This window comes from Culex pipiens, chromosome 2, assembly GCF_016801865.2.
Source record: "Culex pipiens pallens isolate TS chromosome 2, TS_CPP_V2, whole genome shotgun sequence".
Classification (NCBI taxonomy): domain Eukaryota; kingdom Metazoa; phylum Arthropoda; class Insecta; order Diptera; family Culicidae; genus Culex; species Culex pipiens.
Window position 1 is genome coordinate 135,450,720 of NC_068938.1, and position 27,672 is coordinate 135,478,391.

The 27,672-nt window shown below is 41.8% G+C and overlaps 3 protein-coding genes and 1 non-coding gene across 7 annotated transcripts; 2 read left to right on the forward strand and 2 right to left on the reverse strand.

The window, feature by feature from the left end:
* Positions 1 to 2,217: 2,217 nt before the first annotated feature.
* LOC120417570 (phosphatidylserine synthase) lies at positions 2,218 to 16,140 on the reverse strand. 2 transcript variants are annotated; one of them, XM_039579674.2, is made up of 7 exons: positions 15,470 to 16,140; positions 6,853 to 7,111; positions 6,338 to 6,790; positions 5,939 to 6,274; positions 5,795 to 5,879; positions 5,480 to 5,524; positions 2,218 to 3,281 (listed from the first exon to the last, which is right to left on the reverse strand). In XM_039579674.2, the coding sequence occupies exons 1-7, from the start codon at positions 15,676 to 15,678 to the stop codon at positions 3,199 to 3,201; spliced, it is 1,470 nt and encodes a 489-aa protein (XP_039435608.1). In that variant the 5' UTR covers positions 15,679 to 16,140; the 3' UTR covers positions 2,218 to 3,198. The 2 variants fall into 2 exon arrangements, with proteins under 2 accessions (XP_039435608.1, XP_039435609.1); XM_039579675.2 differs by lacking the exon at positions 5,480 to 5,524 and having other exon boundaries at positions 15,470 to 16,137.
* On the reverse strand, positions 3,380 to 3,531 carry LOC120417599 (U11 spliceosomal RNA). Its single transcript, XR_005605485.1, has one exon. It is a non-coding gene; the product is annotated as a U11 spliceosomal RNA (small nuclear RNA).
* On the forward strand, positions 9,173 to 13,187 carry LOC120417569 (uncharacterized). 3 transcript variants are annotated; one of them, XM_039579672.2, is made up of 3 exons: positions 9,173 to 12,736; positions 12,792 to 12,924; positions 12,989 to 13,187. In XM_039579672.2, exon 1 carries the CDS (start codon positions 9,183 to 9,185, stop codon positions 12,519 to 12,521), a length of 3,339 nt encoding a protein of 1,112 aa, XP_039435606.2. In that variant the 5' UTR covers positions 9,173 to 9,182; the 3' UTR covers positions 12,522 to 12,736; positions 12,792 to 12,924; positions 12,989 to 13,187. The 3 variants fall into 3 exon arrangements, with proteins under 3 accessions (XP_039435606.2, XP_039435604.2, XP_039435605.2); XM_039579670.2 differs by having other exon boundaries at positions 12,792 to 13,187; XM_039579671.2 differs by having other exon boundaries at positions 12,795 to 13,187.
* Positions 16,141 to 19,669: 3,529 nt separating the features above from the next.
* On the forward strand, positions 19,670 to 27,660 carry LOC120417564 (eukaryotic translation initiation factor 3 subunit B). The gene is made up of 4 exons (XM_039579659.2): positions 19,670 to 19,894; positions 20,032 to 21,569; positions 26,658 to 26,976; positions 27,036 to 27,660. The coding sequence occupies exons 1-4, from the start codon at positions 19,780 to 19,782 to the stop codon at positions 27,128 to 27,130; spliced, it is 2,067 nt and encodes a 688-aa protein (XP_039435593.1). The 5' UTR covers positions 19,670 to 19,779; the 3' UTR covers positions 27,131 to 27,660.
* The last annotated feature ends 12 nt before the right edge of the window (positions 27,661 to 27,672 follow it).

Consider the following 27,672-nt stretch of genomic DNA (forward strand, 5'->3'; position numbering starts at 1 on the left):
GGGCTAGAAATTGCTCCGCCTTGTTACGGCAGCTCCGAAACCTCGACATCATCTCCCCCGCGAGAGCAAAGAACTCTGGCAGGGTGAAGAGATCTTCCCCGGTGACTTCTTGCTGGGCCGCATTGCCGCTACCGGCAGCAACCACGCTGGCAAACGATCGCCCCCAGCCAGGGGGGAATGCTGAGTTGTCCGCGGGAACCGTACGCTGCCCAGCAGCCGGCACGGTTACGCTCGTACTTCGATGAGGAGGGTGGGACGCTGCTGCTTTCTTCTTCCTCTTTTCCTGCTCCTCGAGGTAATTTTTTCGTGCACTGCATCCACGGTAGTTGCTGGTATGGTTACCTCCACAGTTGGCGCACTTGATGCGCGCCTTGGTTTGCTCTGCCTTGTCCCCCCAGGTCCGCCTTGCACGGCAGTACACACGCCTCAGAGAGGTGTGTTTCACCGCACTTTACACAGCGGGGCGGGAGGTTGCAGTTCCGCGAGCCGTGGCCGAATTTTTGGCAACGGTGGCATTGTGCTGCGTCCGACGGGTACTTTGAGTAGTACCGCCAGTTTACCCAAAACCCGTCCAACGCCTTAGTTCGTCGCAGGTCTTGAATCTTGACGGTGCCGCGGTCGAAGTACAACAGGTACAGTGTGTGTGTACCTGTGACTGTTGTCTTCCGCGAGAGGACTTTTATGTCACGCGGCGTTATTCCAGCACCCGAGAGGTCCTTCTTGAGGTCGGAGATCGGGCGGTCTTGGTACCCCTGCAAGACGACCTTAACGGCTGTCTTCTGCACGGGGTCGAATGTGTAGAACTTGAAGTTTTTACTCTTCAATTTCTCCACAACCAGGTCGAAGTTCTTAGTGTCAAATGTGTAGACTTGCACTGACGACTTACCGATTTTCAGACAATATCCGAGGCCTTCCAGCAACTCGTCAACATCGTCCGCCAACGTGTCCAAAACAAAAATTGGAGGTGGTCTTCGTTCCGTTAGTTCTTTTGAATAGTTATAGAATAGTTCTTTTTTGACGTCGGCACTTTTTTCCGTGCACGACCATCATCGTCGTCGTCGTCGTCGGTAGTGCTGCTACCGTCGGTGTTGTTGTTGTTGTTTTCTTCGTCGTCGCTCAGCATCTGGAACTCGTTCCTGATGGGAATGTTGGCGGATGTTGACGTGTTGGTCGTGGCACCGGAAGTACCTGAACGGGTTCGCACTGGTGATCTCGGAACATATCCGGGTAACTTGTCGATGCCTTCTGCGCTCACGCTCCCCTGCGCGATGGCGGTCGACACGGCGTTGGTTTGTTTACCTTTTTGCACACGGCCGGTAGAGGAACTTCGCGGGTTTTTCGAGGCCGCACTCGAACTGCCACGGCCACGGCCGGCCTTTGGCATGCTGCAGGAGCAAACTCGCGGGTAATCACGGTAATTTACGGCGAAAAAAATCGAAAAAACGATGGAGCATTGAGCACTTGACTGCTGCTTGCTCTCGTGCTTACACGGAAGTGTTTTTATGTTTTAGTGGAAATAAATGCCAAATTTTATTTTTTAGTGTATATTAATGAAGAATTGATTTTGGGCATGTCACATCACATTTCTGAAAGGCAGTGATTCTCTAAAAGTATCGAAACTACACTAATTTGGTTTTTTTTTGCGATAAAAAAAATGAATTTGCAATTAAAAAATACTTTATTGTGATGTTTTGATTAAGAGCACCGTTTTAGAGCATTTTTATAATTATTCATTCAATTTCACCATGTCTATCTCGCAAAAAAAAAAAAATATTCGAAAATTGTCAACAATATTCGTTTATGGACATAATTGTCCCGACTCGACCTGAGAAAAATCAGATTTTACAACGAGTTGAAATACAAAACATTTTTGTTATACGTCGCGCCAAATATACATCACATCGATTTTTCTATTTTTTTGATTCAGGGTTAGTGAATGAACTCACCAATTTTTTTAAGTGTCATCAACAAACAATAAAACACGATAAGTTGAAGTTGTATGAAAAGATTTACTTTTATTTATTATCATTTATGCTTACACTAATCAATCAAAGTTGTAACGTTGTCTTTCACGCGCGAACCTTACTGACTAGAGATCTCCGAAGAAACATCATTTAACTACCTACGTACGCTGTCGGAAATCACTAATTTATACAAGTTAATTTTCCTCCTTTTTATTCTCTCTGTAAATACGTTTAACATCGCTTTACATTTGCGTTTCCTTTATCTTGTCGCGTATTGATGAAGCGAATATTCAATTTGAACAAAAATGGTCTTGCTGCACAGCTTCGAAGCGGAACTCAGAAACATCAAAAAGTTGACATTCACAATTAAGATTACTAGGTGGTTGGCAGCTCGCTCGCTCTATTGGTTGCAGCTGCGCCCTTTCTTAAAATGATATGTCCATTCGGAATCTATAATCTCTCTGCTGTTGGAGTTACGAGCTACGGTAAAGATCTAGTTTTAGAAAGACGTTTTAAGAAGGAAGGAAGGCTAAACTATTTCAATTCGGTTGTAGTCTATTTCGAAACATGTGCTTGTTTTTTTGTCTGTTGGGATGACTCTGTTTTACAAGTTAAACTGTATTTTGTTAATCACATTGAATTTTTCATATCAAGGCATACATTTTTTTTTCTCTGTCTTTGCTCTGCGTTCAACTCTTTCCAATGTTGGCTAGAAAGCTAAAACTCTTCTTCTACGGGTTGCTTTAAACTATAAAAACAAAATTTGCATAAACTACCTAAACTAAAAGGAAAGAACAACTAAAACAATAAAGCAAATAAACTTTGAAGTAGGATTTTATCCAGTCTCTGCTCAGTGTTCTACCGAAACTGCGGTCAATTACAATCTAAAACTTATCAACAATTATTATTTGTTAGTGTCCACGATTTGAATCTGCGAAAAATTATAAATAAAATTTTGCAAACGTCTGGCACACAATTTTGGACGCGTTCTCACGTGTTCATCCTTTTCTACGCAAAAGTAGTCAATGTCCCTCTTTCCTTACGGGTAAAACCTATTTCCATGCATGCTGAACGTTGTGTAAATCAACTGAACCAAAAATGATCCACGTTTTCGTTTTGGAAATGAATCTCGCACATCATTCAGTCAGATGCTCTCTCGTGTGTGTGGTGTGTGAGTGGATAATTTATCATCAGCGTAATTTTGTCTCGCTCGCTCGATCTAAGATTTGCCTCTTTAATCTTCCTTAACACTATTGTGATGAGATCTTGCTTTTTTGGTAGGAGTGGATTTAGGCGAGTTTTTGGTCGATGATTTGCCTAAAAGTAAACAAAAATATGCAAAGGTTTAAATAAATAAGACGAAGCACTATAAATAAGCAAACAAGGTCGATTTGAAAGATTGTTCTAGTTAAGGAGAAAGCGCCGACGGAACAAGGATTCGCAGTCAACAGCTTTCTGTTGTTAAAAATTATGTGCTAGGTATGTCTTGATAACCATACCTCACCAGGCCAAGTTTGTTAAAACTCAGCCAAGTGTGCCATATAAACGTAGAGCAAGCACCCTTTTGTTAAATTGGGAGATATCCATGTTTAGAACGTCCTCATTTAACAACTGGCTCCACTAGTGATTGCTATCGTCGTGCTGTATAATGTCGGTAAAGTAGATTTTCAGTCGAAAAGATGAGCTAAATCAAGAGTAAATATTCCAATTGGATATACATGAGTATTTGAAATTATAGTATCTTGTTCACTACTGCTGAAAAACATTACCCACCGAAAATAACATAACAAATGAAAATAACATCAAACTGAACAATGCGCTCGCATTTGCATCGCTAGCCATTCGATCCTTTCAGATAACATAACTGCAGGGATTTCTTGCTTAAATCATACTTGTACGGCGCAATATTGAGTGAAACCTGATCGTGAATAAAAGCATAGTTATGGAATGGTGGAAAAAGTACTTCAACGAGCATGCAGAAGTTATCCAAATCTAGTGTGGAGAAAAAAACGACATAACTCATTGTGATTTAAATAGAGAAGAGTGAGAAGAATTGTTCCCCAATTTTCATTTCTTGTCAAGGAGGTGTGGTTATGGCTACCAATCCCCAAGAAAGAGCAGTGTCCTATCCCTCGCTTGATCTAACTAGGCCAACATCCAAGATGGAACTGTTAGCCCAAAACTGTCAAACTAAAGAGTACGTATTTCATGTTTCTTCAGTTCATCGGGAAGTACTGTAAATTCAACAATAGGTTTGAGGCATTCTGGGTACTTCAAGTTCACATCCGTGTTAGGGAAGCGCTCATTTCCAGGGTAGCCGCCAGATTTCAACTTTCAATTTCCCAGGTTTCTCCTGAGCCCAAAAATAATTTTCCCGGGAAGTTTTTACCTCAAATTACAATACTTTTTAATCTGACCTGAGTATCAAAATATTTTTTACATGCATACATTTGGTACAGGTTTTGTTATTTGTTTTATGTTTTATTTTTTTATGATAGCTTTCAAAAACTAAAATTTTGTGATTTTTCTAACTTAATTAATAATTGAAAAGTTTTTAAAATCCTGACTAAATCTTGAACAGGTTTACATAACACTTTATTCCATATAAATTACCAGGCTTGGAGGCGCATGGAGGATCAAGTAGAGATCCTAAATAGGGAGACTGGTCAAAGTGAATTTGACGTATCCAAACAGACACGAGTTTGACGTATCCAAACGAGCATTTGCCTTTACGCCCAGTAAAACTTATCAGTGTTGCCAAGCTCAAAACATACGTTGCCAGATCGATTTAGCCAGCTTAGACCAGTCTCCCTATTTAGGGTCTCTAGGATCAAGTCAATTTTAATTGTTGATATAAGCCTTATAGAATGTCGTATTGCGATTTTTTTTGCATTTTTTTAACTTTAATTATTTTAAAATTTCAAAAAAGGTATTTTTTATCCATTTTTTTAAATTTATGTTTGTACCAGGCGTTTCCTTTATTGTAAAAATAACACATTTTGTTATTTTTGGGCCAACAACATTTGATTTTAAACTTGATATTATTCTGAGGAATAACGAAAAACAAATTGTGAAAATTAACCGAAATGTTAGTTCTTAAATGCGTTGAAATAATTCATCGTTTTGATTTTTAAACCTGCTTTGAGTCAAAATTGAAAATATAAAAAGAGGCAAACACTATTCCTAGTTCAAGCAATAATTTATCAGTATTTGAAGTAGTTTTAAGTTTTGAAATAAATACTAAGCATGCTGAACTTACAAAAACAAATCAAAAGAGAATATTTAAATTGCATTTTTAAAACTTCCTAACCTAAACAAGCCATCTAGTATCTAAATGTATCACAACTGCTCAGTGTGTTCCGAGTCTTTGGCGTAAAAGTGAGATTGCTTTAAAATTTGACTAAACTGTGTGTTGTAAACCGTTTCGTGTGTTGTTTTAAAAAGCCAAACCCCCTAAACAATTTTAATCTTGATATCGTAACTGGTGCGGTTTAGATCGGGATCTTTGAGTTTACCGTGTGCATGTGCGACGAATACGGGATGTACGTAGTATTCGGGTCCTGAATGTTTGTTTGGTTGGTTTTTGTAGGTGTTGTTTTTTTTGTGGTGGGAAAGAGAGAGAGAGAACAAGAACAAACGGGGTGTCTTTAAAGAAGGGGCCGCAGCTGATAAGGTCGCAAGCAAGTACTTGGGTCAAATTGGGCGAACGAAGAAGTGTGTGGGGTGATAACGGGCGAGTTCCGGATTGAAACAAATCCGGGTGTGAAGAGGGAAAGCAAGAAAGAAAACGAAAATCAGCTGAGCGAGTCATACGACTGTGTGTTACGTACCTTTGGAATCACCTGATAAGACGGCTGAATCTTTGAACTCTCGGCTGGGCTGCTTCACTGGGGAGGAATCTTGCGAGTCATCACCCTAAAAGAAGAAGATTTGCTTGAGTCACATCCGCAATCTCGCGAGTCTTTCAGACTTACGTCCACGTATTTGTGCCAAAGCATGCAGCTGTACACGAACATGATCGAGATGACGGCCTGGATGAACAGCCAAAAGACGATGTTCTTGACCTGGGTGCGCTCGAACAGCTCCCGGCCGTTCTTGATGCACAGGATGGCCTCGGAGATTAGGATGGCGATGTACACCCAGCACTGCGTTCCCAGCCGCTTGCAGCGGGTGTCCGTTACGTAGATGTAGTACTGCCGGACCGAGGGCGCCGTGAACAGACCGACAAAGACGAGCCGCCCGATGACCACCGGATGGGACGGAGGCATCTCGAAGATGTGCTTCAAGAAGAAGGTGTTCAACTCAGTCAACTGAAACGACGGAGAGATGTTCGTTGAAATTGGTGCCACTTAACCCGCGACTAATCGTCCCACCTGCCACAGCAGCACCAGCTGGCTCACGGCAAAGAACCGCATGTACGTACTGGTCGGATCGAGCCAACGCACGTGCGCCCAGCTTTCCGGCGTAAACTGCAGCACGGCCCGCTTCAGCTTCCCCGTGGTCGACGAAATGTCCCGAATGCTGGCCCACTTGTACTCGCGCATCTCGAGCAGCTTGCAGAACTTGAGCCCGCACCAGATGCCGAACCCGTTGCAAACCAGCACGTCCAGAATGAGCGCGTCCCACCAGCACTCGGCAAAGTTCGGCAGCAAATGGGCGAACGTAATCTCCGTAATTTCCCACATGACCGAAATGGCCCACAGGATGCCCATGTGCCGGATCAGGACCGCCTTAAATGCCCACCCCAGGTAGTGTCCCACCGCGAACACGTCCACGTGCGACCAGATGCGCTCCAAACTCACGTCCGAGCAGTTTGCGGCGTAGTCCTGGAAGGAAAAGAACCAAAATTAAACCCAACCTCAAACCTTTCACCAAAACTAAATCCCACCTTGTCCATGTCGATGTGGAACGCGCGCAGCGTCGGATCGAACCAGTAGAATATCCCCATAATGGACTTGTAGTCCTGGAACATGAGAAACAGCAGGAACAGCAGATAGAGCACCGAAAGGCCGAATAGCATGCGCCACACGACGGGATGGGGTCGGGTGAAGGGTCCGTTCGGGAACGCCAGCACCGAGATGATCAGGAAGAAGAAGATTACGCACACCATGCCGGCCCAGATGTTCTCCTGGACGTCCGTTTGGTCGCTGTGTTTGGGTGAAGGCAGAAATAACAAAAAATAAATTATTAACGAATGACAGTTGTATGCAGTCAAACGTAAAAGTAACCCTTCCCTTAACATCGCAGCCCAAAAGGCACATCGACGGATGAGAGATTCTGTCATTGCAATTTTCTTCCCCTCGAAAAGATTTATTGAAAACACTTGAACAATCAACTTTGTAAACTACATTTTATAACGATTATTCGTTATTTATACAAACTTTCAGAATTTTAACTAATTTAGAATTCAGGAAAACTTCTACATTTTTTTTTTTCTGTAATCATTGATATTTTGCATTTTTTGACACTCTTCGCGGATTTTAACAGGCCGGATTTTTGTACGGATTTTTTCGTGTAATACGGATTTGTACGGAATTTGAAGCATGACAATAACAATTTTTAAGTTGAATTGCTCTTTTTTTTATCGGTCAAAGCTTTTGCTAATAAGACATTTTAATTTAACTGTCAGTTTGATTTCAAAAGGACTATTTGGTTAGTTTTCCGGGTTTGCCCCAGTTCAAAGTTGATTATCTTTAATTGTTCTTTTCAAATAGCTTACAAAACATACTTATCCTATAATAGATATAAAGGCTTTCTAACCCTTTTGAAAACCTGTGGAAATTTGAATTAACAAATATTTTCGTGAAAACAATCAGAACGATATCAATTGAAAAAGCAAACTTTTGTTATTTCTGAATACCCCTTGATTCAATGATTTGTTTAGTTGATTGTAAGTGTAAGTTTAATTTAGTTTCAGGTTAGGTTATGTTTTCTTTACATTTTTTTTTCTTCGTTGTACCTAGTGTTACAAAAAACATAAATCATTCCCTTTTAATGTCATAAAAATGAACAGTGTTAAAACACGAAAAGCAAACTAAAGGTGAAGAGCAACAGCTGACCACTTATTATGTAAACCAAATGTAATTATTATAAGAAAGATCCAATAAAGCATATTTAATTTAAAAAAAAACACACATTTTGCTACAGCAGTATTATTTGGTCAAATAGAATGGAAAAGCGTTGAGGGATAAAAGAAAACAAAAGTTAATATAATAAAAATCAAATGGTGGATAATAAACAATTCGCAATTCGCAATTCACAATTTTCAGTGTAAGAACGGGCCTTGACCGATCTTATGCACCAGGTTCGTCAACCGAAGAGCACGCAAGAAGGTCAGTGCCATTGCATGCTCTTAGGTATCAATCCTTGGCCTGCATCAAATGGTGGATAATAAACAGAAGAAAACTAAATGAGAACAGAAGATAGAAGGTAGCTGAAACCCCGTTCTGTGTTGTTGTTCGAAATCAAAACAATACCTTCTAAAATCTCAAATTACTTCCCTTTCCCACATTGCACAGTGGTCCAGTCCGCAAAATTACGTGGAAAATGAATTGTCCGAAAAAATGTGAAGTATTGGAGCTAACTTTTCAGGAATATTTTTGGGCTTTTTTTGCCTTCTAGAAAGTTGTTGAGCTAGCCAATTCAAGCAATTTTGTCGGAGTCACCAAAATTTTATCTCACAATCTACGCTTTCTACGACCAAATTTAGAGAAAGCATCTAATAAAACCTTCAAAAATCCGTTTTTGAACGTAGCAATTGAGGATTAAGTTTTAGAAAAAAGTGTTATTCGGGGCACTTTTAGAGCCCAAACATTTTTATTTTCTGACAGGTCAATTTGGATTTAAGAGTCAAAAGTTACAGCCATTTTAAGGTAAAAAATATACACTCAAACCCCGATGGTTTGACACCAACTGTTGTCAAACGAACGGGGTCACTTTTTAGTTTGACACCCCTTTTACACGGAGTTCACACACACTACCAAACATTTGTTTTGATAGTGTGCGTGAGCACCGTGTAAAAAGTGACAGTTCGTCACTTTTTAGTTTGACTTTGACCAACCAACGGGGTACAAACTAAAAAAGTGTCAAACGAAAAAGTGACCAACCACCGGGGGTTGAGTGTACAAATTTAAAACTTGAATATCTCGAAAAGGCGCTGTTCGGACGGTGTAGAAAAAATCAAAATTTTTTAAACCGGATTTGGAAATGGTTTCCCGTATGAAGGAAACGAAGTGCATGTTCTGCAGAAAGGCAGACAAGCACGATCGTGGTTGGGAGGAGTGTTCTAAGTGCGGTTCGTGGGCTCATACAAAGTGCTCGGGCGTGGATGAAGAGTCGGAAGAAGAGTGGATCTGTCCGAAGTGTGTCGACTCCGAATTTCTGCTGAAAGTTCCGGGGAATAAGACGAAGAAGTCGGGCGCCATCAGCGATTCGGGAACCGTCCCAGGCGCTAGTTCTGTTGCAGTTCCAACTGAAGAGGAGTTGGCTGAGGAACAGCGTGCCGAGCGGGAGGCTTTCGTGAAGCAAATTGAGCTGCGCAAGAAACGTCTGGCGGAAAAGCTGGCCTGGAGCGAGCAGAGGATGAAGGAGGAGGCGGAAATGCAGGCGCTTGAGTTGAAAACTCAGCGCGAGATCGAGCAGAAGCAGCTGGCGCACGATCAGGAGATGCTGCAGCGTCAGTTGTCTGTAGAGAAGGAGTTTTTAAAGAAACGGTCAGCTCTGAAGAAGCAGATCGATGCTAGCAAGGCCAAGGTCGAAGCGCTGAAGGCCGAGAAGTCCACGGAGCAGAAAGTGACCGACTGGTTGAAGGGCGGCGAGAACTCTGGAACTGGAGGGAAACCGAAGCCAAAGCCGAAACCGGAAGTCACTCCGGAGAGCAGCGATCATGAGGACTCTGGAGAAGATAGCGATTCGGTCAAGTCCGCAAAAGGTGGCGTCAAGAAGGGTGGCGGATCGTTTGGCAACACTACTCGCATCACGCGAGAGCAAATGGCCGCGCGAAAGGTGGTGTCGCATGCCTTGCCGAAGTTCAAGGGCGAACCGGAAGTCTGGCCGCTGTTCATCAGTTGCTTCGAGCACACCACGGCAGCGTGTGGCTTCTCCAACATCGAAAATCTCACGCGGCTCGTAGAAGCACTTGACGGCGAGGCGCTGGAGAACGTGCGAAGCAGCCTAGTTTTCCCGAGTGCGGTGCCGGGCATCATCCAAGATCTCCGAAACATGTTCGGGAGACCAGAGAAGCTACTGAAAGCGTTGCTGGAGAAGGTGAGGCAGGCGCCGGCACCGCATGCCGATCGCTTGGGTACCTTCATTAACTTCGGGATGGTGGTGAAGCAGTTGTGCGACCACCTTGAAGCTGCAGGCCTGCAAGACCACCTGAACAATCCCATGCTGGTGCAGGAGCTGATCGAGAAGTTGCCGCCTAGCTATCAGATGGATTGGGTCAGGTTCAAGCGGGGCAACAAGGAGAATCCACTGCGAAGGTTTGCGAACTTTATGAAGGGGATCGTGGACGACGCTTCGGAAGTGGCGGATTTCTCACCCCAGAACTCGAGCGACAACAGCAAGCCAGAAAGAGGAAAGCCGCATGGCAGAGCGTTCGTTCATGTCCATGAAACGGAGCTGAATCAGGACGAAGCGCCGCGCATCGAGAGACCCAGCAGGCCCTGCTGGTTCTGCAAGCGGGCGGATCATTTCATCCGATCCTGCGAGGACTTCAAGCGAATGAACGTCGCGGAACGGCTGAGGGAAGTGGAGAGATTGAAGCTGTGTGGCCGGTGTCTGAACAATCACGGTTCTAGACCGTGTAACTTCAGGGGCCGGTGTACGGTGCCGAACTGCGTCGGCGACCATCATCCCCTCTTACACCGCGCGGAAGAGACGGTGCAGCTGCAGAAAGCGGAGAACTCGAGTCGTTCGGTGATTTTCCGCATGATGCCAGTAACACTGCACGCCGGAAAGAGACAGTACGACACTGTAGCGTTCCTGGACGAAGGATCGTCGGCGACGCTGGTGGATGACGCCGTGGCCAAGCAGTTGAAGGCAGAGGGAGTTCCAGAGCCGTTGATTGTCAACTGGACCGGAAACATCAACCGGATTGAGGACGGATCGCGTAAGGTGGAGTTGATGCTGTCAGCCAAGGGATCGACAGAGAAGTTTCCGCTGTCGACGCGAACCGTTGGAGAGCTGCTTTTGCCACAGCAGGACGTGAACTACCCAGAAGTGGTAGGAAAGTACACGCATCTGTCCGGCGTGCCGCTGGAAGATCTTCCGTCAGGTGTACCGACGATCCTGATCGGATTGGACAACCTGCATCTGTTCGCGCCATTGGAGTCACGAATCGGCCAGCCTTGTGAGCCGATTGCCGTGCGATCGAAGGTCGGATGGACGGTTTACGGAACGGAGAAGCGCAAACCGCGCAGAAGTGTCCATTTGAATGTGCACTCGGTGGTTCCAGTGAGCAGCAGTCAAGCGCCCGAAAAGCGGAAGGTGCCGGATATGCAGGACGGCAGAAAGCCGTCTACAGTTCCGGTTAGCGAGCCCAAGGAGACGCAAGCACGAGAGATTCTGGAAGAATCGACGACCACTCTGGGTCGAGAGCCGGAGAAGAACCCGGCACTGAAGGAGAAAAATGAGCCCACGAATCGCCAGCGGAACGAGGACTGCACAACCGAAGATGAGCAGCTGGAAAAGCCGAGAGCGGCAGCGAGCGAACATCGTTTGGACCCCGGGGCAGTTCCGAATACCAACGGCCACGAGACGAGCAAGGCGCCAACGAAGATGGTCCGGGAAATCGTCAACAACTGCGCGGCTCAGCTGACGTGGGTGCGGACGACGTGGTCGGTCAATCCTCCCCTGTCATCTCACTTGGGAGATGCTTGGGAGCGACTGATGCGATCGGTCAGTGAAGCGCTCATGGCGCTAGACCATGGGCGGCGGCTTATGGACGAGATCCAAAAGACTGCCATCGACGAAGCGGAGAACGCACGTCCGCTTGCATACGTGTTGCAGCAGTCGGACGAGGCTGAAGCGATTTATCCCATATCTTTTCAGCGAGATGCTTCACCAAACCAACCGGGCGGGGCTCTACCGTCGCCACATCCGGCGGTGGCTCTACGGGACACGTGGCAGCGTCCCAAACAGCTGGCCGGCGCAACATGGAAACGACGAAGCGACGAGAACCTGCCAAGGCGGACGAGGTTCGGGAAGACGATGTCGCGGGAGAGAAATGCCCAGACCAAGGAGGGCAACGAACGGAAGTGCTGGATTCGGGGCCCCGTGGACGAATCGATCGTGGGCAAGGACGAGTGGGTGAGCAAGGCGTGCGTGCGCACCGAAAGCGGCTGGTGCAAACGAGCGGTGGCAAAGCTGGCAGTGTCGGAGATGCGAGTAGGTAACCCTAAACCGGAAGCGAACTCCCGGATCGGGTTACGGGCCGGGGAATGTTCCGACAACACTGCCACCCGATCAGACACTGTCGCAGCAACGCCGCAAATTGTTTCGACGCGACGCGTTGACAATGACTGTCACGAGAGAGAGAGAGAGCGAGAGAGATAGAGAGTAGAAAAAGTGCAAAGTCAACGTAAACAAACGTTCACAAGAAGTTAGAGGAAAGTGGAAAAAGTTTACGTGCAGCTAGAAGATAGGAAGATAGTGAGAAGTGTTGAAAAGTGCGCTTTTTTGTGCGATTTGTGGATTGAATCCGGCGTGCATGCAACACGAAGTGGACGATCACAAACGAGGAGGTACAATCACGATCGAACGCAAGACTGGTAAACAAAAAGCATGCAAACAAAACAAACAAGTTAAAATATATCCTAATCCTAGTAGTACGGTTGCGCGACTAGAAAACGTTCCGAGGGAACAACAGAGGGCCGCTAGATCACGGCCAAGAACGACACACAGACGGCAAGGCAGAATTGGATTCCGGCGGAGTCAGCAGGGAATTTCAATTGAACTTGTAAGTTACACTGAACAAAAAGTGCACGATAGATTTAAAAGATTAAAATGATGAATTTGGATAGGATTGTGGATAGGACGGTTACAAGGAGCAGGAAAGGATTTCCGGAAAGGATCAAACTAAAAAATGTAAGGAAACACACACGCACACACACACATGTACATTTACAAACACACTAAAAACTGTTCTTAAATACATTCAACAGTTTGATCTGCTGCGAAGCGGCTGATTCACAAAATTTAGTTGGATTATTTCTACACCGTCCGAACAGGCGCATGCCAAATTGTAAGCACTAGGTTGCATTCGAAAGAGATCTAGCTCTACAAACTCTGAAAGAATCTCAGGGGTGTTTTTCTTTAAACTTTTCCATGTAATTTTGCCCGCTGAATCTGAATCTGAATTGAGCCAAATAATCGATATTTGGTCATATTTTGGGTTTATATATAATAATTTTACATAGAAACCTAAAATATGACTAAGGCACTGGAAGATTTTTTATGTATTATTATTACTATTATTTTGTCCCGCCCGTGTGGATCAATCGGACCGCGCACTGGACTACAATCCAAAGGTTGCATGATGCAATCACCTGATGTCAATTTTTTTTTATTATCATCCTTATGTAGCCTTTTATTTGACAGGTTGACAGGACTATATAAACAGGCACTGCTGTTGCCAGAGCTTTTGCTTATATCACTGTATTGATAACACTGATCTACAAAAATTTACAAAAATGGCTCAACTCGAGGGGGAGCATGAAATTTGGAGTCCCCAGAAACACGTGCATTTAGAATTTTTCAAAAAATTCAGTCGTTTTTCTGGGGAATCCAAAGTTTATGCTTCCCGTCGAGTTGAGCCTGCGCAGTCATATTGTCAATTTTTGTAGGTCAGTGTTATTAAACAAACATTACTGAAGTTACTTTTGCTCATCTTTGGTGGAAAGGTATTTTTTTAAGAGTACTTTCAGAATGTGCAATAATCTAGAAAGTGTCAAAATGTACATGATACATTTTGAAATGTTGGCGTCGGCTTAACCCTCTACAACCCAACCCCGCCTCTAGACGGGCTTCGATCTGAAAATTCGTCAAAAATCAATTTTTCAACCAATTTTTGATCTTCAAAAAGCATTGGAAAGAAGAACTCTTAAAATTTTAGAAAATTTTAGGGTTGGAAGTTTGACTTTGCCAATGTGTTTTTATGTAATTTTTTTAGGAGTGAACATTGGTTGTGTTTTAACTAACATTTTCTATATTTTAAGTAAAAAGAATCAAAAAATCAAAAGTAAAAGTAAAAAGAAGTATGCAGTAATTTTTGTAGTGTCTCAGACTATGCCTCTACGATTTTTTTTACAATTTAAATGATAATGGTGCCATTCTATAGCAGAAAATGTGAAAAACAAGTAAAAATTGAAAAAGTGACTGTTAAAACATGAAAAAATTAGATAGGCAAAATGTTATGATAGGAGGTGGTAGAATAGGCCGAATACTACCAAAAAAAAAACATAAACTTAACAAGATAAACGCAAATAAAAACACTAAAAATAAAACAAGAGAAGTAAAGTTTTTTATAAAACAAAAGTAGCTTAAAATGAGCTCCTGAACACGGCAAAAATAAAAAAAAATTGAAAACAAAATTTGGGCAGTACAGGGTTGAGGAAGGATTTGGTTAAAAATTTACAGCGAAATAAAATTAAAATGTAAGAACAAAAAATAATTATGGAAGTTCTCCTAATAAAAGAAAGGTGAACCATCCAAATTACATCGTTTTCCTAAAATCTCTTGGATACAAAAAATTTACAAGGAATTGAATGTGGAAAAGTCATTTTTTAACATGATTTTTTAAAGAAACTGTGTTTCGTAATTTCCTGTTTGGGACGCATTTTTTTCCAGCTACTTTTTTAAGCTTGATCAGTTTGATATTCGGAGGAATAAGAATTCCCAAACACTAATTGGTCAAAAAGAACCGACACAGATTTCGAAACTCAGTCTAAGTGTTCGTGACGATTATTCATTTTAATTTGTCATGTTTTTCCTCAAGTTCTAATCTGGAAAGTCCTATGAAGCACTATCGAAGCACAATCTTGATTGCAATAATTTCGGCAGCTCTACCGCAAATCAAATCAATTCTCCAATATTTTTCCATTATCGGTTCGCCTTGTCACGAGACTTCACGCTTCGAAAATCGACTTCTAGGCCGAACAGTGCCGCGCGCCTAGAATCCGTGTGACGACGACCACAGAACGAACGCGCTCAAAAAGCACATTGCAAAGGAGGGAACAACACAACAAAACCCCGTCACACGAGAGAATATCGGATGACGGGTGGCCAGAGGTCGGAACCGCACACACAAAAACACAAAAGACTGCCTGGTGGTCGTGGTTGTGTGCGATTGCCGATCGATTATCTAACACCCCGCGCGCCACACCGCAAAAGCGCGGTTCGAACTCAGTGTGGGCTCCTGCTAATTAAATCAACCCCAATTGTCCGAAATTATGGAACGAGATTGGGGTGTGCCCTTGGACGAGACTCTTGTGGGATACACTTACCGGACGAAGGCAAAGTACATCACGCCAAAGATGGACACGGCCAGCAGCGTGATGGTGTGGGGCTTGTAGAAAAAGTTGAGCGAAATGTCGTCCACCGGCCGTTCGTTAATGTACTTGAACTCGTTGATGGTCGTCGGATCGCGGCCGGCGGATTGCTGGTGGGCCGGGGAGTTCCCGGCCAGGGAGGACGGCGGCGTTCGTTTCTTCATCTTTCGTCGATCTCGCAGCTCGATGACACCGTCCGGAATGTTCCACTCGTCCAGCTGCGGTTTATCCCGTGGTCCAATCACCGTGGCTAATCTACTGCAACTGATCTGCTACTGCTACGAAACGCTTCCCTCCTAATCTACGGCCAGCAACAAAGTGTCTTTATTACGTTATCAGCTTCTAAAGAGGGACGAGGCAGGTTCTCTCTCTCACTCCCGGCTTGCGTTTGACGTTTCTCCGCGATCGATCGATCGACTCAACTTTCACACGAACTCGCGACGGAACAAATTCATCACGCCACCGTCGTGACAGCCGCGGATCATTTCCGCAAACAGGAAAAACAATCCTTTCCACCTCACTGAACACAAATCCTGTCTTTCTCCCCGTTTTCAGCGACGCAGGACACGAAACTTGCGGATTAGAAAATTTTCAGCATGCCACACTGCGACCGCCACCAGCTCAAACTGACAGGAGGCAAGGCGAGAGAAACCCCACTTTTTTGGTGAGAGAGCGTGCGTGCGGGTGATTACATCACACAAGCACATGTAAACATAAAAGTGGGTGGTGTGCGTCCCGCGCGGATGACGTTTGCAAATGTGACAGAACTTGTGCCGGGTTGGCGTGGGACTACGCTGGTCAGTTTATCTGCGGGCTCGCCGTGCAGAAATCTGCAGCAAATTTTAAGAGTGGATTTTTTCATATCCCGTTAGCAGTCACGTATTTTGGCGTTTCTTATGGCCTATCTACAATCACTTAGCTTAGAAAATTTCACTTAGCTTAGGAATTTGAATCAATGGAAATGAAGCCGAGCTTCTACAATGGAAAAGTAATCAAATTAGAAACTGACGTATGGTTTGAAAAATTTCAAAATCTACGGTAAGTTGACGTTTCAATATCAAAGGTAAACAAACAACTGCATAGCAACGTATATCAGCCCAGCAAAATTTCTAAGTTGATTGTGGATGACGGCCGTAAGTTGCGTACTTTCCTAAGTAACTACTTTACTTAGATGTTCTAAGCTAAGTGATTGTAGATAGGCCATTACACGTGTCTTTACAAAGTTTGTCCAAAGTACACGTACGTGACTGCCGAAAAAATAACGAGAAATTAAAAAGAGAGATGTGAGCCGGTAACATGGTGTGAAATTTTCCCAGCTGTCATGGAAAACTTCACAGGAGCTTGACAGAAAGTTTAACTCCATGTTGCACTTTTAATTTTTCGATAGAACTCTCCCCCACTCTTCCTTCCCCTTTTTCACGCTTCTCCTATCGAGAAAATAAAAAGAGAGATGTGAGCCGTAATATGGAGTGAAACTTTCGCACACACAGAAAAAATATTTTGTTAATCATCCTGTACGAGGGTTGATTCAACAAAATATTTTGCTGAATATACTCAACCCCCGGTGGTTGGTCACTTTTTCGTTTGACACTTTTTTAGTTTGTACCTTGTTGGTTGGTCAAAGTCAAACTAAAAAGTCGACGCCAACATTTCAAAAAGCATCATGTACAAACTATGCGTTTTGAGAAAAACGCATTTGAATGTTGAGCATCCATTTTCAATTCCCATTTTAATATAAAAGCAAAATAAGATGTTCTAATGATAACAAACGATGAAAAACGTTGCTTTTATTGATACTTGATCATCCAAATTCAATAAAACATTATTTCCGTAATTTTATTTGAGAAAAACAAACATAACTTCTTTTGAAATCACCAACGTCTATATCACTCTGCTGTCATTGAGGGGGACGCTTTGTTATGATTCGTTTTTCTTCGCCGAATGTACATGGCGCTTTTTTCATGATGCTTTTAATTCGTCGCGAGGTTCATGTAGTCTTTTATTTGACAGGTTGACAGGGCTATATAAACAGGCACTGCTGATGCCAGAGATTTTGTTTATGTTACTTTATTTAAAATCATTATTAAACAGACTTTACTGAAGTAACTTTTGCTCATTTTTGGTGGAGAGGTAGCTTATTAGGAGTACTTTCAGAATATGCAATAACCCAGAAAGTGTCAAAATGTACATGATGCCTTTTGAAATGTTACCGTCGATTTGTGTAATTGGGTACTAAAGCCCTATGTCAATTTTTATGTACAACGGTAAAAAACACGATCAAAAACCATTTCTGATCACTTTTTTTCATTTTAATGCAAAAAAATAAATTGACAAGACAACATTTTTTCGATGGATCAACTATGGTCCCCTTGGAACGAGCTGTCAAGTAGGACCTTTTCTGTCAAAAAGGACCGCGAAGTTAATTTTTCAAAATTGATTTAAAAATCCATTTTAAACCCTTTGTGGTCGTACAAAGGGTCATTGTACTCAGAAAAATAAGCTTTATCGCTGTAAACAATAATATCAGCAATCTAAGCTTCATTTTAGGACCCAATTGTCACTTTTTACACGGCGCTCACGCACACTATCAAAACAAACGTTTGGTAGTGTGTGTGAACTCCGTGTAAAAGGGGTGTCAAACTAAAAAGTGATCCCGTTCGTTTGACAACAGTTGGTGTCAAACCATCGGGGTTTGAGTGTATAATCAAAAAAAATTGCGTTTAATCAAAGCTAGGGTGACAAGACAAATTTGAAACTTGGGAAAATCTCAAGAGATACTGGTTCGATTTAGACAACAATAAGTAACTGTACCAATTTTGAGGCAAATCGGTAAAGGTTTAGGGGTCACTTTTTATCGTTGAAGTTAGTATGGGAAAATTCGCAAATATGTATGGCACGCAGAAAAATAAGGCATATTTGAATCAATTTTTGCAGCCGGTAGCGCAGGTCTCGCCCAATATTGTCCAAGTGTGAGATTCTTGTAGGAATCAATTTCCTACAACTATGTCGAAGGGTGCAAGAATATCCGAGTTTATCTGAATAAAAAAAAACATTGAATTGAAATTATAACACCGACCTAACATGTTTCAAAAATTCCCCAGAATTTCAAAAAATATTTTTCCCGTTTCCCGGGAAATCCAAAACCCGGGAAAATTGGACGCCCTATTTCCAGCTCAAGACAACTTTGCTTCAGCTCCAGAGAGAACCGAGCCGCCACCCACCCACAATCATAGCCACATTCCTCCAGCTCAGTCGGGCCCGCCTAATCCAACGGAGAACAAGACGGAGAACCAAGAAGTTGCTGAATTACATCCATCGATTCCTCCCGGGTCCTCCCCATAATAACTCGATCCCCATGTGCACAGCGGCTTCCAAAAGAACGACAAATTCCTTCCCATAATAATCGATCCGAATCATCAAGGCATTCCTACATTTCAACTACAAACATCAGAAGTATCCTTCAAAAGGATACTTTCTATCCTTTTTTCAAGTTCACCCGGCGTCACCCTTTCAAAAGGGTTTGTCAAAATCAGTACATTTTCGATACCCTTTTAAAAGGGTGACGACGGGTGAATTTGAGAAAATGATACTTTTGACTTTGAGTGTAGGGATCAGTAGCAGAGCAGGGAATTGAGACGATCCTGGCGTTTCTACCAGAACAAACGGAAACTCATAATGTTTAACTTTAGTGCAAAAGTTGCGGTTGCGTTCGGCCGGCACCAGGATCACGGTCAAGTTTGTCTTGGCGCTCTGCTGCTATCGGCGACAGAAACGTTCCTACTTGACAGCTCGTTTCAAGGGGACCATAGTTGATCCATCGAAAAAATGTTGTCTTGTAATTATTTTTTTTGCATCAAAATGAAAAAAAAGTGATCAGGAATGGTTTTTGATCGTGTTTTTTACCGTTGTACATAAAAATTGACATAGGGCTTTAGTACCCAATTCCGATTGAGATGACTGTGTGACCCTACTCACCACCAGGGTACGTGCACGTTTTCGTAAATAAAACAATTTTCAAGTAAATTTCACCCCTTTTCCCATCACCGTGCACGAAACATTTCAACACGTCTTTTCCGCGTCACGTCATCTGTCAACGCGCCACTTTCTTCCCTCGCTGTCACTCGCTACTCGCAGCGCTGCCAACCTGGCCGCCGCCAAACGCCGCTCGCTCATTCTTTTCCGGTGCCAGTTGTCAAACGTCGCAAAATTTCTCCGCTGCCGTGTCCGACAAAAATCGCCCGATTCTGCCCTAAGAAGCCGCGGAAATGGCCAAAAAGAAAGGCGACCAGTACGACAGCGATGGGGCCGAGGACCAGGACTACGACGAGGAGCCCGTCTTTGAGGATCCGGCCGGTTTCGTGGACGACGTCGGCGATGACGGTGGGTTTTGCTGGCTTCTTTGGGGGCTTTGGGTGGTTGTCTTGTTCGTGCACTAATACTAGTAAACAGTGACCACGTAGCGATATGGGTTTAACCTTCGAGTGCCGAGGTTTGAGAGTTTCTTTTTTTTATTGCAGAACTGCTGGGGGATTTTTTGAAGCAGAAGCCGTGCGAATCGGATGGGGTGGAGAATGTGATTGTGGTGGACAACATTCCGGTGGTTGGGCCGGCTCGGTTCCCGAAGTTGCAGGGAGTGTTGGAGAAGATCTTTAAGAATGCCGGGACGATTGTGAATATTCACTACCCGAAGGACGATGAGGAGAACACGAAGGGATTCGCGTTTATTGAGTTTAAGAATCCGGAGATGGCTGAGGAAGCGGTGAAGGCGTTCAACAATTACCGGTTGGACAAGTCGCATACGCTGCTGGTGAATCTGTTTTCGGACTTCCAAAAGTACTCGGACATTCCGAAGGATTGGAGCCCACCGGAGTCGCAGCCGTACAAGGTGCAGAATGATTTGTACACGTTCTTGTCGGAGCCGGACGCGCAGGACCAGTTCTGTGTGGTTGCGGAGTCGACGCCTGGCGCCGTGCAGGTTCAGTTTTGGCACAACACGCAACCCGAACCGGTTGAGCTGTTGACGCGTGAGCGATTCACGGAAACCTACGTCAAGTGGTCGCCGCTTGGGACGTACATTGTGACGTTCCACAAGCAGGGAGTCGTCATCTGGGGCGGTTCCAGCTTCACCAAGATCAACAAGTTTGCCCACTCCAACACCCAGTACGTGGACTTTTCCCCCTGCGAACAGTATTTGGTAACGTACGGCCCGAACGGCCAGAAGATCATCATCTGGGACATCCGCACCGGTACGGAGAAGCGATCGTTCGTGTCGGACGGCTCCTCCAACATGTCCATGTTCCGCTGGTCCCACGACGATAAGTACGTCGCACGGATGGGCGACAACGCGATCCACGTCTACGAAACCAACACCTTCTACCTGCTCGACAAGAAGTCCATCAAGGTGCAGGGCATCCGCAACTTCAGCTGGTCCCCCACGGACAACATTATCGCGTACTGGATGTCCGAGGACATTGACGCCCCTGCCCGTGTGACCCTGCTCGAGATCCCCAAGAAGATCGAAGTCCGCAACAAGAACCTGTTCAACGTCGCCGACTGCAAGATCCACTGGCAAAAGTCCGGCGATTACCTGTGCGTCAAGGTCGACCGCTACTCCAAGTCCAAGAAGGACAAAAAGGACGCCGACGTCAAGTTCCTCGGCATGTTCTACAACTTTGAAATCTTCCACATGCGCGAAAAGGACATCCCCGTGGACTCGGTCGAGGTGAAGGAAACGATCCTCGCGTTCGCCTGGGAACCGGTCGGCTCCAAGTTCTCCATCATCCACGGCGAACCGTCGAACGCGAACGTCAGCTTCTACGAGGCCAAGAAGGGCCAGGAGCCGACGATGCTCCGCAAGATGGAGAAGAAGGTGTGCAGCCATCTGTTCTGGTCGCCGCGCGGCCAGTTCATCGTGCTGGCCAACCTGCAGATGGGCTCGTTCGAGTTTGTCGACACGAACGACTTTACGATCATGAAGAGCGGCGACCACTACCGTGCGTCCGAGGTCGAGTGGGACCCGACCGGGCGGTACGTCGTGACGGGAACGTCCGGAAAGGTGAGTTCATGAAGTTATTTGTTGAACCGGAGAGTCCATTTGAGACTATCGTACTTAGTCGATCTTCTCTTAGTTTGCCTCCGAGAATAAGTTGATTGTGCTACTAAATTTGAAGTTGACAATTTAATTTCTTCTGCAAATTTGCGCAATCAAACATTTAAAAAAAAAATCGTTTCAAATGTTGGTTAAAATCAAGGTTGTTTGCGATAAAATTATCGAGGTTCGACAACGATAACGATATGTAGTTCTATCAGCGATAATCTTATCTACTCAGTTTAAATAATTTCTTAAATTTGCCTTAATCTCTTAATCGAACCAAATCATGTTAAATTTTCAAAGCTTTTACTGAAAAAAATATATTTTTTTTAATATGATCAGTTTTAATCAAAAAAAAAATAATAACAATTTTCAATTTTTCGTAATTCGCAAAATAGCTATCAAACGATTTTAAAATTTGGCATGCATTTTCACTGTTTAAGAGTTTTTGGAATGAAATACTAAATTTTCACAAAATACCGTGAATTTTTAAGGAACTCAAATTTTCATAATTCGCAAAATGGGTATCAAACGATTTGAAATTTTTCATGCATTTTTACAGTTTAAGAATTTTTTGAATAAAACACTTGGGGTGATTATTGCATTCGATCGTAATTTCTCGACTCACGATTGAGATTTCTCGATAATGGAATAAAAAAAAAATCTTGGTTCAATTTTTTTAAATTTTGGATTTTTTTGATATTTTTGAGTTATAAAAATTGTTTGAAATTAAAAAGAAATTAATTTTGATTTGTTTTAATATTTTAAACAAAAACAAAATTTCAAAAATTGAAATAAAATTCTTTTTCATGTAAAATATTTTAGAAAAAAACTTAAAAACTTCAAAAAAATCAAAAATTTATAAAAATTTATAAAAATTTTAAAAATTACCAAAAATCAAAATTTTCAAATATATTCTAAAATTTCAAAAACTTTAAAAATTTCAAACCCTGATGGTTTGACACCAACTTTTGTCAAACGAACGGAGTCACCTTTTAGTTTGGCACTCCTTTTACACGGAGTTTACAGACACTATCAAACGTTTGTTTTGATAGTGTGCGTGAGCGCCGTGTAAAAAGTGACAGTTCGTCACTTTTTAGTTTGACTTTGACCAACCAAGTGTAATTTCTAAAAATCTAAAATTAAAAAAAAAAATAAAATTTTAAAAATTTACAAAAAATTTAACAATTAAATTAATTTATTTTTTTTTAGAAATTTGAAAAATTTCAAATATTTCATTTTTTTTAATTTCAAATATTTCAAAAATTTTTAAAATTTCTGATACAGTAGTTGTTTGAGCGCCCAGTTAAAAAGCAACTCAGTTAAACAATGCCCAGTTACCGAACAACTACTGTAGGGGCAGGGGGGGCAGAATGGACCAGGGGGGCAGAATGGGCCATCCTTGGTTTTGGGCTTTAGAATGGATTTAGACCAATTGTAAGGCAAGGGTCTTATAAAGGACGTCAAATAACTTCACCATACCGAAAACGACGTTTGAATATATTGTATTTTTCGAATTATGAGCAAAAATGTAAATTATTGACAAAAGTACGTAAATGTTGTTTATTTCGAGGTTTTTAAATAAGCTTTCTGAAAAGTTGGAATGTTTGAAAAAGTTTGCTCAATGCTTATAACGTTACTAGATGCTACTACCAAGGTATACAAACAACAACGGAACCTTAAAATCATTTAGAGACTTGGTGGTGGAAGTGTTAAATTAAAATCCACTTGGGGGCAGAATGGACCACCCTTATCCTGCCTTATAAAAACAATCATAAGTTATGAAATTTGGATTAAATGGATTATTTCACTCCTGGTAGCTTCACAAATCACGTTTAATGCAATATTAGTTGATTTTTTAGTTGTTTTGATGATTATTTGTAAAAATAGTGTCCTTTTTCAACATATTAACACTATTTTCAAAAAATTTGTTTTGATAAGTGACTATTTTTATTAAAGTGGTCTAACTTCATGGAAACTATGTTAGAAAGGTACCTTAAGTCATTTCTTATCTCCCTTCAACGTTTTATTAGACAAAATGGCTTGTTTTCTAAGGTGGCCCATTCTGCCCCGCAGGGTGGCCCATTCTGCCCCGCACCCTGGAAAAAAAGTCGAAAAAACTTTTTTTTTTAAAGTGGCTCAAAAACAGTTTTAAGCTAAAAAATTTCATCAACCAAGTATACAACATTGAAGGGAACATCCCAAAGCATAAGCTTACTATACTGAATTCATAAGTTTTCATGTTTTTCTATGGTTTTTGGCGCATTTTACTTAGGCGGGCCATTCTGCCCCCCCTCCCCCTATTTCAAAATTTTAAAAAATTTCAAATGATTCAAAAATTTTAAAAATAAAAAAAAACAAAAATTAAAAAAAAAATCCAAAAATAACAAATTTGAAATTAACAAAAAAAAAACAAAATTATTAACAATTTCAAACAAAAAAAATTAAACTCACAAAATTTATAACATTTAAGAAAAATTTAAGCCTTAAAAAAATTAAATAATTCTAAGAAACTAAATTTTTTTTTGAATATCTTAAAATTTTAGTTTTTTTTAACCTTTTGAATTTTATGTAAATTTTTCACTAAAATTTCACAAAACACCGTTCTTTTAACCCACCGGAGGTCGCGTACGTGTACTTTGTACACAGTTTGTAAGGGCACTTGTAAGAAAGGCGCAAACACGCGACTTCCCGAAGGTTAAATCTTGCTTACTTTTTCAAAAGGTTCTATGTACATAGAAACCCATGGTGCATTGTTTGTTTTGAATAAGTAGTCTAGAAATCTAGAGTTTTTTTTTAGTTGGTCATATAAGCTTATGAAAGACCTTTAAAAAAAAACTCTAGAAATACTAAAATTTTCATAATTTGCCATATAAGTACAAAATTTTGCTTCGTTCTATACCCATATTGCAATTTATGAAAATTTGAGTATTTTCGAAAAAATGCGGTACTTTGTAAAAATTTTAATATTTTACAAAATCTCAAACAAAACTGAAAAAGCATACAACATTTTGCTTCGTTTAATACCCATATCGTAAATTATGAAAATTTCAGTATATTTGAAAAAAAATGATATTTTGTGAAAAAATAATCTATTAGTAAAAAGCATACAAAATATCGCTTCGTTTAATTCTCGTATCGTAAATTTGAAAAAAATAGGTATTATCTAAAGAAAATAAGTATTTTCTAAAAAAACATGTCATTTTGTTAAAAAAAACAGTTAAAAAAATCTCTTACAAAAGTGAAAAAGTATGCAAAATAAAGTTTCGTTTGATACCCTTAGAGTTATCTACGTGCGTATGTATTGCGTGTACGTACACCGAAAAGATTGAGGTTAAATTTTGTACCGTCCAGCATAACAAATGGTGTGCTAGTGTGCGTGAGATCGGGCTTAGATAACTCTATATCGTAAATTATGAAAATGTGAGTATTTTCGAAACAATACGGTATTTTGTAAAAAAAATAGTATTTTCTGAAGATACGGAATTTTGTGATTTTTTTTAAAATACTTTGTAACTTACCAAAAAATATCTAGAGTTTTTTTTAAAAGACCTACAAACTATTGTCTTTCATATGTTTATAGGACCTGTTACAAAAAAACTCCAGATATATTCTTAGTGAACTGCCGTTCTACGCATAATTGTCCCGTGGGTCCATATTAATTCACCCCGTATGTCTCTGATCGCCCCAGTTAGCAGTTTATCACTCTTATTTCTTATTCTTATTCTTACAGAAGGTAAACAAGACACAATGCTTTGTAAAACTAATGATTTTGCTAGGGAAAATACTTGGTGGAACAATTATGCGTAGAAGTTCAACGATGGGACAAACAGACTTGTTGTTGTTTTCAATGATTTTCTGAATAAAGTACTAGATTTTATGTGTTTTTCGAAAAGTAAACGTCAAATTAAACCTAAAAATGACAAAAAGTCAGAATTGACCAAAAATTACATGGGACAATTATGCGTAGAACGGCAGTGAAAGCATTGAAAATTTAACATGATATGGTTGGTTTAAATCAATTTTAGAAAGATTTAAAAAATGAATTATCGTTTATCGTTGAAAAGATTATCGCCCATAGAATTATCGAAATAACGATAAAAATAGTTTATCGTTACTGTCCCGACGATAACGATTAGGAAATTTGGATTAAATGGATTATTTCACTCCTGGTAGCTTCACAAATCACGTTTAATGCAACATTAGTTGATTTTTTAGTTGTTGTTGTAAAATAGTGTAAAAATAGTGTCCTTTTTCAACATATTAACACTTTTTTCAAAAATCTTTGTTTTGGTAAGTGCCTATTTTTATTAAAGTGGTCTAACTTCATGGAAACTATGTTAGAAAGGTACCTTAAGTCATTTCTTATCTCCCTTCAACGTTGTATCAGAAGAAATGGCTTGTTTTCTAAGGTGGCCCATTCTGCCCCGCACCCTGGAAAAGTAGTCGAAAAGCTTTTTTTTTAAAGTGGCTCAAAAATAGTTATAAGTAAAAATATTTCATCAACCAAGTATATAACATTGAAGGGAACATCCCAAAGCATAAGCCTACTACACTGAATTCATAAGTTTTCATGTTTTTCTATGGTTTTTGGCGCTTTTTACTTAAGCGGACCATTCTGCCCCCCCTGCCCCTACAACTATCGCTATCGTTAGACGCTAATATTATCGACGATAATTTTATCGATTAACTACCATGGTTAAAATCTGGAGTTTTTTTTTTTTTTTTTGAAAAGGTCCGATGTTTTTTAATATCCCTGACTCAACGCGGTTCCAAAAACACCCAAAAAGCAAAAACTGGAAATTTGGTTTGTTGGACCTTTAAAAAAAACTCCAGAAATACATCGGAGAGTCCATTAGAAACTATCGCTAAATCGATCTTTTCTTAGTTTGCCTCCGAGATTAAAGTTGATGTTTGCCTAAGCTTCTAAACAGAGGAGTTCCAAATATTCCTCTGTCCACTTAGGCTCTATCACACAGTCAACCATTAAGAAGAGTTATTAAGGTTCATTTCGCTAAACACAATCTCCCTTACTCTCTCCCCTCACCCCAGGTCAAGGAGGACCACGGCTACCACCTGTGGTCGTTCCAGGGCCGGATACTGAAGCGCGTCAACCTGAAGAACTTTATGCTGTTCCTGTGGCGGCCGCGCCCGCCCACGCTGCTGCCCGACGAGCGCCAGAAGGAGATTCGCAAGAACCTCAAGAAGTACTACGCGCAGTTCGAGAGCAAGGACCGCGTCCGGATGACGCGCGCCTCGAAGGAGCTGCTCGAGAAGCGGGCCAAGCTGCGCGAGCAGTTTGTCGAGTACCGCGCCAAGCGGGTCAACGACTGGGAGGAGCAAAAGTATCGCCGCATGCAGCTGCGAAACAGTAAGAACTCTCTCTCGCTGAATGTCAACACCTTCTCTAACTCAAATTTCCTTTTCCAGATATGGATACCGATACGCTGGAGGCTGATCCAGACAATGTGGAGGAGGAGATTGTTGAAATTCTAGTACGCGAAGACACCACCCTGCTCGAGTAGTTCGTAGAAGGCAGAGCCGCTTGTTGTGTGCGTCAGTTATCTCCAAAAAAGATAATTTCGCCGCTAGAACCACGATTCAACAACTTCAACCTAAAAAGGGCGTTTCATGATTTAACTTGCACCAACTAAATCTCCAGCTAGCAGCGCAGCAACTTTACCAAGCACCGAAGAAGAGGGACAGCGAGCAAGCAGTATATATTAACTCGCACTCTCTCTCTGTCTCGGTCCGTTTGGTTAGAATAATCGCTAGAAGGAAGAATAAAACAAAAGTGTATTCAAATTTACCAACAGTTTGCCCACAGCCCACACTAGAAACCCGTTTGGTGTTTGATCTTGAGTGAAGAGAAATTTCCAGTAGTTAGAACCCACTTGTGATTGGCGAGCTTGAAAGTGAAAATTGGACTCTTGCTAGTTATACTATCGAATTCCGTCAGGCAATTGTGCGTTGTATTTTACTTTACTAACATGAAGAACATACTTATCCATCTAACAAGTAATAAATATCCCTTATTAGTGTTCTGTAAACTCAATTGATAGCTCAA

What these genes read in the sequence shown, in the direction of transcription:
- LOC120417570 (XM_039579674.2), bottom strand. Translation starts at nt 15,678, where the DNA reads ATGAAGAAACGAACGCCGCCGTCCTCCCTGGCCGGGAACTCCCCGGCC. An exon ending in ATGTACTTTGCCTTCGTCCG is followed by an intron (nt 7,112 to 15,469) that starts GTAAGTGTATCC and finishes ACCCAAACACAG; the next exon opens with CGACCAAACGGACGTCCAGG. An exon ending in TTTGGCACAAATACGTGGAC is followed by an intron (nt 5,880 to 5,938) that starts GTAAGTCTGAAA and finishes TTCTTCTTTTAG; the next exon opens with GGTGATGACTCGCAAGATTC.
- LOC120417569 (XM_039579670.2), top strand. Translation starts at nt 9,183, where the DNA reads ATGAAGGAAACGAAGTGCATGTTCTGCAGAAAGGCAGACAAGCACGAT.
- LOC120417564 (XM_039579659.2), top strand. Translation starts at nt 19,780, where the DNA reads ATGGCCAAAAAGAAAGGCGACCAGTACGACAGCGATGGGGCCGAGGAC. An exon ending in TGACGGGAACGTCCGGAAAG is followed by an intron (nt 21,570 to 26,657) that starts GTGAGTTCATGA and finishes CCCTCACCCCAG; the next exon opens with GTCAAGGAGGACCACGGCTA. An exon ending in CCGCATGCAGCTGCGAAACA is followed by an intron (nt 26,977 to 27,035) that starts GTAAGAACTCTC and finishes TTCCTTTTCCAG; the next exon opens with ATATGGATACCGATACGCTG.